The 14,174-nt window shown below is 43.0% G+C and overlaps 1 protein-coding gene across 1 annotated transcript; it reads left to right on the forward strand.

Annotated features, from left to right (window-relative positions):
* Nucleotides 1-207: 207 nt before the first annotated feature.
* On the forward strand, nucleotides 208-9,079 carry LOC121533538 (cyclic AMP-responsive element-binding protein 3-like protein 3-B). The gene is made up of 10 exons (XM_041839572.2): nucleotides 208-363; nucleotides 809-922; nucleotides 1,089-1,332; nucleotides 1,621-1,754; nucleotides 2,148-2,258; nucleotides 2,371-2,477; nucleotides 4,048-4,116; nucleotides 4,213-4,297; nucleotides 6,943-7,039; nucleotides 8,261-9,079. Exons 1-10 carry the CDS (start codon nucleotides 343-345, stop codon nucleotides 8,584-8,586), a joined length of 1,308 nt encoding a protein of 435 aa, XP_041695506.1. The 5' UTR covers nucleotides 208-342; the 3' UTR covers nucleotides 8,587-9,079.
* The last annotated feature ends 5,095 nt before the right edge of the window (nucleotides 9,080-14,174 follow it).

Consider the following 14,174-nt stretch of genomic DNA (forward strand, 5'->3'; position numbering starts at 1 on the left):
ATCAAACACAACAAGAGGAAGGAAAGTATCAACTTTCCATCCATCCATCCATGAAGAATGTTATTTATTTTCTACAGTCAAACTTGCCTCAGTTGTCAGTCTTTCGTTGCCAATCAAATCTCCTTTTTACATACTGGCCAATGGGCTGACGGCCATGGGGTTGATGATTGGTTGTGCTGGGTTGGAGTTTAAACCTTTGAACTCAGAACAAGAGCAGCGAGATACAGTAGAGACACACGGTCATCTGGAACAGAGCTCCTTCACAACAAAGGAAACGGACCATTTTACTGGATTTGTCTTATTTTGGGGAGTTTTTTCCTGTGCCATCCTAGTACTGAAATTATGGACCACTATTCAGACCAGGTAACACTGCCTATATGTTCGTTTCTGTGTTTTAGTATCTCCTGGATAAGTAGTTTAGCAGTTAATGTTATTAGGGCAGCCAACGTTATATGTACCATCGAACAAAGTTCTGAAGAGGCAATAGATCTACCTGCCAGTGATTGAGTGAGTGTGTAGGTGTGGGTGTTTACTTTTGTGTGGCCTACATAGTCTTACAATCTTCCAATGTCAAATTTGTCAAATCTAGATAAATGAAATTGAATTGAACTCAAGTTTACTGTATTGAATGGCATAGTAAAACTGATTAAAAAGTCAGATAGGAGTGTCATGAGATAATGGCAATAAAAAGCATTACTAGTCCTGGGTATTATTGCTTTTATAGCCTTCCTATAAGGATCGCTGTATGTTATCTCTCATTTGTAAACAGATTAACATGATGTCATTGAGTGGCCTGTTCTGTTTCCAGGGTTGCGATGGGATTGAGCTGCTTGATTTGCTGTTTGATCAGAACGATGGCATCCTCCGTCACGAGGAGATGGGACACCATGGGAACCATTCCTGGCCTATTCACAAGCCAAACGTGAGTGGAGTGAAAGCATTCACTCTTTGATGTTACCCTGCCGTGTTTTTACATTTTCACCTTGGCGGTGTCTACTACGGGATTCCCATGTCTAGCCTGCCTTTCTCAACCACTCTCTCCATTATGTCTGTACAGTAATTATCACATTTGGTGTGTTATTTGGCAGATGCTGCGTCCAACAAAGCTACAGGGCGAGGACTTCCTGATCGGCCTCCTGAGTGTCAGTGCCTCGGTGTCGGGGTCGCCCCTGTGGTCTCCCTCTCCCAGTGACAGTGGAATCAGTGAGGACCCCCACTCCGATCAGATGGACAGCCCCCAGCGCCCTGAGAGCCCTCCGACAGAGCCCCATTTCCTCCCCCCTCAGCCACACACCAGGGCCGCCCTGGACACCGACTTCTCCATTGATATCAGTAAGACATTTATGGCACACATTAGCACAGAAAGTATACAAATATATAGAGCATTTAATGTTATTTATTATATAGAAGTGACACAGACAAAATTTGCTACGTTACTTCATGTTAGATGTGTGATTAGTATTGTTTATGTCAACATTAGAACAGAAGCTCCAAACAAAAGCAACACGTTTTTCGTTTGTATTCATTGGGCTAATCCTGGCTTTGTCTCAGTATCAACACAAACACAGACACATGATGGCCTTACGTCTGGTCACATCCCGTCTCTCTGTGTGGTTACAGATGGCTGGGACTCAGGCTTCTACCCAGGAAGGACTGGGGGGACAAAGTGTTCCTCTGATGTACACAAAACCCAGCTGACCTGTAACTTTCCCCTCACTGTCAAGGACCTACTGCTCTCTGGCACATCTGAGCCGGTGAGTGATGATGAAGGGTATGTGTGTGTGTGCGTGTGTGCGTGCGTGCTAGCGTACAAGTATGTATGTGTGCGTGCTTGGGCTTGTTTGTATATGGGTGAGTGTGTTGGAGTGGAGAGGAACAGGTAAAAGGGATGAATTCATTCTAAAATATTCAGCGGAGCACATGAAGAAACAGGTTAACTTAAAAGAGACAGTCGCAGCAGGGCATGGGTTCAGGACGGTAATGTAATTGGTGTGAGGAAAGCATGAAATGAGAGGGATGGGCTGTGCTGCCTGCCTTGCCTCTCTGCACTCCTTCCACTCACTCTGAAAAACCCATTGCTGCTCAGGCCACTGGTTGTAATGCTTCACATATTACGTACTGTATTAACATTCCTGTCTCACTTCCAGCCCACACAGCAGTCCCAGCAGTCCTTCCGAGAGTTGATTCTCAATGAGGATGAGAAGAAACTGCTGGCCAAGGAGGGGATGACTCTGCCTAGCCAACTACCCCTCACCAAGGTAAAACTTTTTTGCAGACTTTTGCAGCTTCACAGAACAACTTATGGCTCTTGAGGATATCAAAAGCGCGTAAATACACTAAATATTTACTTCCTTTGTCTGTTTCCATTAGTATGAGGAGAGGATTCTGAAGAAAATTCGCAGAAAGATCCGGAACAAGCAGTCGGCCCAAGAGAGCAGGAAGAAGAAAAAGGAATATATTGATGGTCTCGAGAGCAGGTACTGACAATAGGCACTAAATAAATGGAAAAGGTAGGGACTCACAGGCCTAAAGTCAAAGTAGAAGTGTCCAACTCTGACTACAACTGACAAAAATTTATAAAGCACTTCTACAAACTAACAAGATATTTGGAACACGTCACAGGCAATGTTCCCTATAAGCTGCGCTCGTGTGCAGGCCACGCAGAAAAATATCAGCCCGCGCAGAGAAGCACGAGATTGAACTTCACTCAACTTTCTAGAATTTTCCCTGTTAGTTAACACTATCAGCGTTTCCCTTTACTGTGGGAATTGTGATTGAATCAATGCAATATTAGCCACTACCAATGCAACATACCGAAACAAAACGAAGTATGCAAGACTTAGTATGCAAAACTAAATATGCAAGAGTTGTTGTAGCCAGAACGCATCGGAGTAGGATTCTACCCAGACCTGTGCGGCATAACCAATCAGAGCTGCAGTAGGCCTATATGCAAATAGACCGTTGCCATATATGGATCTGTGCCATTCACTTTGAACTGGACTGTGTTTACACCATGAGCGGTCGTGAGTAGATAAGCTTGTTTTGAGATCAAAGCGAGAGCTGCATGTAGCCACCTGTGCACGTGTTCATATCCTTTGCCAGTTAGTGAGTTATTAGCCCAGTTGTAGATCATTTGTAGTCAGCAATGGGGGAGTGATTGCTTCCTACAAGAGCACAAAACGTGTACATTTCTAGACGTCTTTGAAAAGCAAGTCATGAAAATAGCTTTTTTTTGTCTTAAAGGGGCAGTGTTGTATTTTGAGATAGGCTTGAATAAGCTAAGTAGCCAATAAACAGAGGGTAGCATAATTAGTTTGATTCTCTGTAATAATGGTATGGGACTAATAATGCATTTTATTTTGTAAAGTGGTTTCTTGCATTAAACAACACAACAACATTTTCAGTCACCTCCTTGTCTGAAGGACAAGTAGATAAACAGGTTAATGTCAGGCCCTGCATGATTTTTTCAAAAGTCTCATGGAATGTAGGCCTACAATGAACACCACACATTGGCTGCTACTGTAGGCTGAATGATAGAACAGCTATGTCCATGTAAAAATGTTATGGGATGCATTCTCTCCATTGTTTTTGGTGGTAGGTCACTCTGTTAGGCCTACATTATGATCAAATAACCACAGTAGCCTACTTGGCCACTGTTAAAACTGTAACTTAAAGCGGGTACAGCCTCATTGTTCACAGTAAACAAACGTTGGAAGTTGCACCGAATTTTCACAACTTTCAAGTTTGCCCTCAGCAGACCTGAAATTTGCTCAGTGCTGAAAAAAATTAGAGGTAACATTGGTCACAACGTGCTGAGCACAGAAAGTTTAAGAAACAGTGTGTGAGTGTTGTGGTGCAGAGAAACTGCATAGGGCCCATTGTGTAATTCAGTGTCCTTGAGTGTCACAGTACGATTTGATTATACCAAAGTGTTTCTCAGCATGCTGGTGAGTGATACTGTAGCAGGCTGGTGTTTTTCTTGGACTGATCGAGCAGCAGCAGCTTGTCAGTCTCATCTAGGAAATTCCCTTGTTGTTCCTCTTCCAGGATGACTGCCTGCAACACACACAACCAGGAGCTGCAGAGGAAGGTGTTCCAGCTGGAGAAATGCAACACGTGAGGGACCTCCACACTAATCTGCTCTCCCTGCTCTGTTTCTGCCTCTGTACACCCGGTGGCAACATTTGCTAATTGAGCCTCTGTGTCTCCCAGGTCTCTGATGGAGCAGCTGCGTAGGCTGCAGACTCTGGTAATGAACGGCTCCAAAAAGGCCGCCCAGACTGGGACCTGTGTCCTGGTAAGCAGAAGTGTCACTTTTAGAAACAGTTTTACTAGAACAGCTCATACACCATATGAGATTAGAGAGAAACAGACAGGTGGAGAGGTGGAAAGATGCAACCACCTCACTCTTTCCCATTTAACCAGGGGATACAGTTACTATTAGAAGTTATAACATTAGAATTATCGACAGCGAGAATGAATGGTGCTAGTCAAGGAACAATTGAGGGCTGGACAAATATACCTGACTCTGTTACGAACAATCTCAGCTAAAGCCCCACACATACAAACCAATATATATACAGCTCTGGAAGAAATTAAGAGACCACTGCAAAATTATCAGTTTCTCTGGTTTTACTATTTATAGGTATGTGTTTGGGTAAAAATAACATTTTTGTTTTATTCTATAAACTACTGACAACATTTCTTCCAAATAAAAATATTGTCATTTAGAGCATTTATTTGCAGAAAATGACAACTGGTCAAAATAACAAAAAAGATGCAGTGTTGTCAGACCTCGAATAATGCAAAGAAAATAAGTTCATGTTCATTTTTAAACAACACAATACTAATGTTTTAACTTAGGAAGAGTTCAGAAATCAATATTTGGTGGAATAACACTAATTTTCAATCACAGCTTTCATGCGTCTTGGCATGCTCTCCACCAGTCTTTCACATTGATGTTGGGTGACTTTATGCCACTCCTGGCGCAAAAATTCAAGTAGCTCGGCTTTGTTTGATGGCTTGTGACCATACATCTTCCTCTTGATCACATTCCAGAAGTTTTCAATGGGGTTCAGGTCTGGATATTGGGCTGGCCATGACAGGGTCTTGATCTGGTGGTCCTCCATCAACACCTTGATTGACCTGGCTGTGTGGCATGGTGCATTGTCCTGCTGGAAAAAACAATCCTCAGAGTTGGGGAACAATGTCAGAGCAAAAGGAAGCAGGTTTTCTTCCAGGACAACCTTGTACATGGCTTGATTCATGCGTCCTTCACAAAGACAAATCTGCCTGATTCCAGCCTTGCTGAAGCACCCCCAGATCATCACCGATCCTCCACCAAATTTCACAGTGGGTGCGAGACACTGTGGCTTGTAGGCCTCTCCAGGTCTCCGTCTAACCATTAGACGACCAGGTGTTGGGCAAAGCTGAAAATTAGACTAATCAGAGAAGATGACCTTACTCCAGTCCTCTACGGTCCAATCCTTATGGTCTTTTGCAAACCTCAGCCTGGCTCTTCTTTGCTTCTCATTGATGAAGGGCTTTTTTCTAGCTTTGCACGACTTCAGCCCTGCCCCTAGGAGCCTGTTTCGAACCGTCCTCGCCGTGCACTTCACCCCAGCTGCCGTTTGCCATTCTTTTTGTAGGTTACTTGATGTCATCCTACGGTTGTTGAGTGACATTCGAATGAGTTGGCGGTCATCCCGGTCAGTAGAGAGTCGTTTTCGCACTCTGCCGGTCTGTAGCTTTGTTGTCCCCAATGTCTGCTGCTTGAACTTGTTCTTATGAACCGCCGTAATTGACATTTTAAGGATGGAAGCAACCTGACACTCACTGTATCCCTCTGCCAGTATAGCCAGAATGGAACCCTTCTTTTCCTCACTCAAAACTTTCCTTTTCAACTCCTTTGGCATGGTCAATAGTTATTTTTTGATTAATATTACTTTTGAGGTACTATTAGCACTGTTTTTGCCATCCAGCTGGTCCTATTGCAAGAGGATAGTGATGACCACAGCAGTGGTTTTTATACTTTTCCTCGTTAAATAAGATTTGATTCAGGTGATCACCTAATCAGTACCTAATTCAGTAGGATGAGGTGTGCCTGTGTTGGAATTCAACAGACACTGGAATGGAATGGCTGTCATACATGTAGAGATGCTGATTTAAGAAACATTTGCAGTGGTCTCTTAATTTTTTCCAGAGCTGTGTGTGTGTATGTATATGTGTGTTTATATATATATATATATATATATATATATATATATATATATATATATATATATATATATATATATATATTTAGACTATTGTTACTTTCTTTGCTTTCAGGCCCACAGGGAAGGGGTGGTATGGGAGGAGTATAAGGGGAGACAGGGGATGGATGGGTGGGAGGGGAACTGATAAGGCAGGGTGGTGGGATACATGGTGTCCGGATGGGGAGGGAGGATGTGGGCGGGTGGATGGGGACTGAGGGGGGGAATGGGTTGGGGTTACCTTTGTATGCATTTATTTGATTGTTTTGTACTTGTAACCCCCCCTGCCAGACATATAGACTGAAATATAGACACAGAGAGATACACTCCAGAGAGACGCACAATTGATTCACCTGTCTATAATATAATTGGACAGATCAACTAAAACCACATCAGTGCCAGTGGAAATTAGACTTTGTAAATCCAAATATGAATATGAATGAAGTTGTATCTCTTCTAATGCCTTGTACTTTAGGAAAATGCAGAAATGTAAATAATATGGATTGTGTGTTCACACCTGGTGACTTTGATGCACTGTACTGGGATTAGCTGAACAGCTTTGAACAACAGTTACTGAAGAGTGTGTCTTCAACTCTGGAGCTCAACTGAGGATTGGAAGCTCCCCCAAACTGCTAAACCTTGTTGACTGTGGCAAAGTACAAATGATGAGATTTTCACCTTTCCCCAGGTGCTGCTCCTGTCCTTCTCCCTCATCCTCTTCCCTAACCTGAAACCCTTCTCCGAGCCCAAGGTCAGCCAAGGAGGGGACTTCAGCCCAGTGAGGGGTGAGTCAGCCTCCCGCACCGCCCAGACAAATCTACCTCCTGCTTCACATCACAGCTTAAGAGCTGATTAGACTAGAGCTCCTCTCACTCATAGTGCCAGACGCTGCTACGGCTCCGCTGCTAAAACAACTCACCTAAAGAGCACGACAGCCCACCAGGACCCCACATTTCAGATCAAAGACAGCTGCCAACCTTCAGCACAGAGAACATGTATTATTAAGCCCTATTCTCATCAGCTTGTCTGACTAACAATCTCCTTTCAACAGTTGTACACTCTTAGAAAAAGAGGTGCTGGCCTCCTGAGTGGCGCAGTGGTCTAAGGCACTGCATCGCAGTGCTTGAGGCGTCACTACAGCCCCGGGTTCGATCCCAGGCTGTGTCACAGCCGGCTGTGACCGGGAGACCAATGAGGCAGCGTACAATTGTCCCAGCGTCGTCCGGGTTAGGGGAGGGTTTGGCCAGCTGGGATTTCCTTGTCCCATCACGCTCTAGCGACTCCTTGTGGCGGGCCGGGCACCTGCAAGCTGACTGCGGTCGCCAGCTGTACGGTGTTTCCTCCGACACATTGGTGTGGCTGGTTTCCGGGTGAAGCAAGCAGTGTGTCAAGAAGCAGACCTTCGCCTCTCCTGAGTCCGTACGGGAGTTTCAGCGATGGGACAAGACTGTAACTACCAATTGATATCATGAAATTGGGGAGAAAAAGGGGTAAAAAGTACAAAATAAATAAAGGTGCAATCTAGAACCTTAAGGGGTTCTTTGGCTGTCCCCATAGGAGAACCCTTTTTGGTTGCAGATAGAATCCTTTCTGCTTCCATGTAGAACCCTCTGTAGAAAGGGTTCTACATGGAAGCAAAAAGGATTCTACCTGCAACCAAAAAGGGTTCTGCTATGGGGAAAGCATACGTTTTTTCTAAGAGTATAGGAACTGTTGGATACAATATGAAAGGGACTTCAACGATATCTAATGGCCTCATCATGTTTTAAGATTGTGAATTACTTCAATGTAATTACTCATCTTAACTGACGGTTCGTCAGCTCTGTGAGTGGTTAATTGTACAACCAAGAGCCAAGGTACAAGTTTTTTTAAAGGCGGCTTACAGTCTAACAACTTAAAGTTGGACTGGGGATGTATGTGTGACATTAGTTCACCATTTAATGACTGGATCAATATGTGTTGCGCTGTTTACTCACCTGTAACCTCTGTCCCTCTCGCTCCTGCAGTGCAGTCACGGTCCCTGCACAACCTCCAGTCCTCCAGAGTGCTGCATGTCATTGACCAGCCGTACCACACTGCAGACGACGAGCCCAAGTCTTCGCACCACCATTTCACAGGAGACCAGGGGGTAAATGAGATGACCTCTCTGCTGGGTAAGCTGGGCACCAGTCACGGCAGCCAGGGGCTGTCCAATTTCGACCCCATGTCTCACAACAATAGCCTGGATGAGGAAGCCCATTTCCACGGGGACCCCATTACCGGCCATATAGCTACAGTGACCTTGAATCCACACCGCAGAGCCACAATACGCCCACATGCTGATGATATGTGATTGGATAGAGTATTCCCTGCAGGATTCCTCTGCTCTGCTCCCATCTCCACACAATTCATATGGTGAAACATAGAGTAGCACATACCTAAGGCTCTTGTTTACACTGCGAGTTAGGGTAATAAGAAATACGTTATTCCTGCTTTTGCCTCTTATATTTTAGGTACCGGTATATGCTTTTTTCTTGTTTGTTATACTGTTTTGTATTGTTTTAAGGATGTTTTCTGACTTGATCTGGATTTCTGTAAAATTGCTTTTTAAGATGAATTGAGCATCTCTTGCCCCTCCACGACTGTTTTAACATTGACAGTGTAGATTTGTGTATTTTGAGACAGTCAGTAATTATTGTTTTTCATAACTGTGATGGTGTGTACAACTTTGAGCTTTACAAATAATTTTGAGGATAATTTTGCATGTATACTACGAAACAATAACTTTATTGACAATCTTGCTACACATTAATAAAACCGTCTCAAATAAACTTTAGAATGTTTAAGTGCTGTCTGCATGTCTGAGTAGTTTCATTAAATTCAGTAGGTCATTCCTTTAACCTCTAAAAGGGGGGGGGGGTTGTTTAAGATGGTCATACCATGGATCATTTAGCTATTTGATTTAGGTATAATTTGATCAAATATAGAATTTGGCCTTTACTACTTTAGCCAATAAAAACGCATTGAATAACACATTCATAAATGGCAAAAAAAGACAGTAAAAAATTAATCATAAGGTTTTGAAGTGTCTGTCCTATATCTAGGAGATATAAGAAAGCTCAGGATTTGTTTTAGTTTTTTGGGATACATATTGTTGGCACAAAACTGCCTCCATACCTCCATTAGTTTCTATGGGTTACCTTCAGACGAGTCCCATGACACTTGTGGGGGTCGTAGAGCAAAACGGAGAACACCATCGTGTTTGTGAGAGTGGTCATAATAGTTTGTAGACCAAACGTTTGTAAGACGTTTTCGGGATGTCCCATGGTCTGACAAACACCGCAGATACGGTGGATTGAGACGCAGCCCATGCAAAAAACCTAGCTTAAACTGACAGATTTTTATGGGGATTTTTATTGTTATGTTACTTAGATTGACGCATTGGTGCGTCAATAGACTCTTAAGGATTTAATATTTCAAAAGTGGTTCAAGAGAAAAAGTACAAGTTCTATGGTGCCTGAAAAGCTGACACAATCTAAATATCCCAGTGGCATGTTTCCAGTGGGTTTGATGTCTGAAACGACAGGGATTTACACAGAGAGAATGAGACAAAGTGAACTAGGTCAAAGGTATTGCAGAGGTACGATAACCTTCCACTGACAAAATACACAAATCAATGCTCTTGCTCAATGCTCTATCAAACCATGACATCCCCGCAGCCGGAGTTTGTTTACTTGTCTGTGAGTGTGACACTCCTAGTCCACCCCCGCCTCATTGGCTTGTCAATAGAACCGCAGAACCCAAAAAGTACACCATCAGCGAGTGAGTGAATAAAAGTGTTCTCGCTCCAGTGCTTCTTGGTCCCCAATTTGATCTAACATTTCATATGAAATTCTGACAGTCTGGCTAGTCTGACACTCAACATCACAGGGTTTGGGGATAGGCTGGAGAAGTGGAGGTGCTATTCTGTTTCAAATGTATTGTGTCTAGTTGACGAATAGCTAGTGAGTCAGCACAAATGACAAAGACACTATACCAACCTTCATAACAATTGTGTTCATTTAACCAAGGTTGACATAAATGACAGGTGTCTGGACGTTGTGTGTATGAGTGTGCAGGCATATACAGTGGGGGAAAAAAGTATTTAGTCAGCCACCAATTGTGCAAGTTCTCCCACTTAAAAAGATGAGAGAGGCCTGTAATTTTCATCATAGGTACACGTCAACTATGACAGACAAAATGAGGAAAAAAATTCCAGAAAATCACATTGTAGGATTTTTAATGAATTTATTTGCAAATTATGGTGGAAAATAAGTATTTGGTCAATAACAAAAGTTTCTCAATACTTTGTTATATACCCTTTGTTGGCAATGACACAGGTCAAACGTTTTCTGTAAGTCTTCACAAGGTTTTCACACACTGTTGCTGGTATTTTGGCCCATTCCTCCATGCAGATCTCCTCTAGAGCAGTGATGTTTTGGGGCTGTCGCTGGGCAACACAGACTTTCAACTCCCTCCAAAGATTTTCTATGGGGTTGAGATGTGGAGACTGGCTAGGCCACTCCAGGACCTTGAAATGCTTCTTACGAAGCCACTCCTTCGTTGCCCGGGCGGTGTATTTGGGATCATTGTCATGCTGAAAGACCCAGCCACGTTTCATCTTCAATGCCCTTGCTGATGGAAGGAGGTTTTCACTCAAAATCTCACGATACATGGCCCCATTCATTCTTTTCTTTACACGGATCAGTTGTCCTGGTCCCTTTGCAGAAAAACAGCCCCAAAGCATGATGTTTCCACCCCCATGCTTCACAGTAGGTATGGTGTTCTTTGGATGCAACTCAGCATTCTTTGTCCTCCAAACACGACGAGTTGAGTTTTTACCAAAAAGTCATCTGACCATATCACATTCTCCCAATCCTCTTCTGGATCATCCAAATGCACTCTAGCAAACTTCAGACGGGCCTGGACATGTACTGGCTTAAGCAGGGGGACACGTCTGGACGTCTGGCACTGCATGATTTGAGTCCCTGGCGGCGTAGTGTGTTACTGATGGTAGGCTTTGTTACTTTGGTCCCAGCTCTCTGCAGGTCATTCACTAGGTCCCCCCGTGTGTTTCTGGGATTTTTGCTCACCGTTCTTGTGATCATTTTGACCCCACGGGGTGAGATCTTGTATGGAGCCCCAGATCGAGGGGAGATTATCAGTGGTCTTGTATGTCTTCCATTTCCTAATAATTGCTCCCACAGTTGATTTCTTCAAACCAAGCTGCTTACCTATTGCAGATTCAGTCTTCCCAGCCTGGTGCAGGTCTACAATTTTGTTTCTGGTGTCCTTTGACAGCTCTTTGGTCTTGGCCATAGTGGAGTTTGTAGTGTGACTGTTTGAGGTTGTGGACAGGTGTCTTTTATACTGATAACAAGTTCAAACAGGTGCCATTAATACAGGTAACGAGTGGAGGACAGAGGAGCCTCTTAAAGAAGAAGTTACAGGTCTATGAGAGCCAGAAATCTTGCTTGTTTGTAGGTGACCAAATACTTATTTTCCACCATAATTTGCAAATAAATTCATTAAAAATCCTACAATGTGATTTTCTGGAATTTTTTTCCTAAATTTGTCTGTCATTGTTGATGTGTACATATGATGTGTGTGTGTGTGTGTGTGCATCTGCTTGTCTGTAAGACTCTCTTTCCATGTGGGAGGGGGTGTTATGAGGTTTGTTGATCCACAGTGGTCTTTCATCCCGACCCGGTGGGGAAGGTGGCTTGTTTGTGTCGATCCTTATCTGCTATGGTGCCTCTGGCCTCTCAGTCTTTAATCATGGGGAGAGTGGCTCAGCGACCAGCGTCTTTAATCAGTTTCTCTGTGCCCCACTTTGATTGTCCTTCTCCCACTGGCCCCGAGTTCTCCACCCACGGGTTGAATCCCACTAAGTCAGACCCTGAGAGAGGGACACGAAAAGATGAAGGACACAGTCAAAGAGTTGTCCTCGTTTTCACTTGTTTAAAGGGCCAATCCGGGATTGGTACATCCATTTTTGGACTTTTAAATTAATGATACCATTGATTATTGAGGAATATAACTTATAAATGCCTTATGAGCTAATTTCAACTGTCTTACCCCATCAGGACCCAAAATATAAGCTCCATCTAAACACTGTGTAGCTTGAAAACATGTTTCTTATCTCATGGATGGTCAGTCCTTGCATGAATACTGTAGCTCCTTACATCTATATCTCTGTCTATGAAAACAGCTGTTTACTTTAGATTTTTTTAAATCCCGGATTGCTCCTTTAATCCTGTTTATGGCTTTTCTGTTTTGAAGTGCTGACCCAGATAAACTCATGAAAAACTCTTGAGTGGTTTAAACTTTCTTTTTGATCATTTGTTTTTGAATGAGAGTCACAAAAAGAATGGTTCCATTTGTGATTTTGAATATTTTCTAAGTTGAAGAATAATAGTGAAGACATCAAAACTATGAAATAATACATATGGAATCATGTAGTAACCAAAAAAGTGTTAAACAAATCCAAATATATTTTATATTTGAGATTCTATAAATAGCCACTCTTTGCCTTGATGACAGCTTTGCACACTCTTGACATTCTCTCAACCAGCTTCATGAGGAATGCTTTTCCAACAGTCCTGAAGGAGTTCCAACGTATGCTGAGCATTTGTTGGCTGTTTTTCCTTCACTCTGCAGTCCAACTCATCCCAAACCATCTCAATTGGGTTGAAGTCGGGTGATTTGGTCATCTGATGCAGCACTCCATCACTCTCCTTGGTCAAATTGCCCTTACACAGCCTGGAGGTGTGTTTTGGGTCATTGACCTGTTGAAAAACAAATGATAGTCCCACTAAGCGCAAACCAGATGGGATGGTGTATCGCTGCAGAATGCTGTGGTAGCCATGCTGGTTAAGTGTGCCTTGAATTCTAAACAAATCACAGACAGTGTCACCAGCAAAGCACCCCCACACCATCACACCTCGTCCTCCATGCTTCACGGTGGGAACCACACATATGGAGATCAGCCGTTCACCTACTCTGCGTCTCACAAAGACACAGCGGTTGGAACCAAAAATCTCTAATTAGGACTCATCAGACCAAAGGACAGATTTCTACCGGTCTAATGTCCATCGTGTTTCTTGGCCCAAGCAATTCTCTTCTTATTATTGGTGTCCTATAGTACTGGTTTATTTGCAGCAATTCGACCATGAAGGCCTGATTCATGCAGTCTCCTCTGAACAGTTGATGTTGAGATATGTCTGTTACTTGAACACTGTAAAGCATTTATTTGGGCTGCAATCTGAGGTGCAGTTAACTCTAATGAACTTATCCTCTGCAGCAGCGGTAACTCTGGGTCTTCCTTTCCCGTGGCGGTCCTCATGAGAGCTAGTTTCATCATAGTGCTTGATGGTTTTTGTGACTGCACTTGAAGAAACGTTCAAAGTTTTTGAAATGTTCCAGATTGACTGACCTTCATGTCTTAAAGTAATGATGGACTGTCGTTTCTCTTTGCTTATTTGTGCTGTTCTTGCTATAATATGGACTTGGTCTTTTACCAAATAGGGCTATCTTCTGTATATCACCCATACCTTGTCACAACACAACTGATTGGCTCAAACGCATTAAGAAGGAAAGAAATTCCACAAATTAACTTTAAACAAGGCACACCTGTTAATTAAAATGCATTCCAGGTGACTACCTCATGAAGCTGGATGAGAGAATGCCAAGAGTGTGCAAAGCTGTCATCAAGGAAAAGGGTGGCTACTTTGAAGATCTCAAATATAAAATATATTTTGATTTGTTTAAGACTTTTTTGGTTACTACATGATTCCATATGTGTTATTTAATAGTTTTGATGTCTTCACTATTATTCTACAATGTAGAAATAGTAAAAATAAAGAAAAACCCTTGAATGAGTAGGTGTGTCCAAACATTTGA

The sequence above is a fragment of the Coregonus clupeaformis genome, chromosome 20 (genome assembly GCF_020615455.1).
Source record: "Coregonus clupeaformis isolate EN_2021a chromosome 20, ASM2061545v1, whole genome shotgun sequence".
Classification (NCBI taxonomy): Eukaryota; Metazoa; Chordata; class Actinopteri; order Salmoniformes; family Salmonidae; genus Coregonus; species Coregonus clupeaformis.

Bases quoted from the DNA above. Each gene is read 5' to 3' on its own strand.
- LOC121533538 (XM_041839572.2), top strand. From the start codon at position 343: ATGGACCACTATTCAGACCAG. The intron at 2,259-2,370 runs GTAAAACTTTTT...TGTTTCCATTAG, and splicing joins GCCAACTACCCCTCACCAAG to TATGAGGAGAGGATTCTGAA. The intron at 2,478-4,047 runs GTACTGACAATA...TTCCTCTTCCAG, and splicing joins ATTGATGGTCTCGAGAGCAG to GATGACTGCCTGCAACACAC.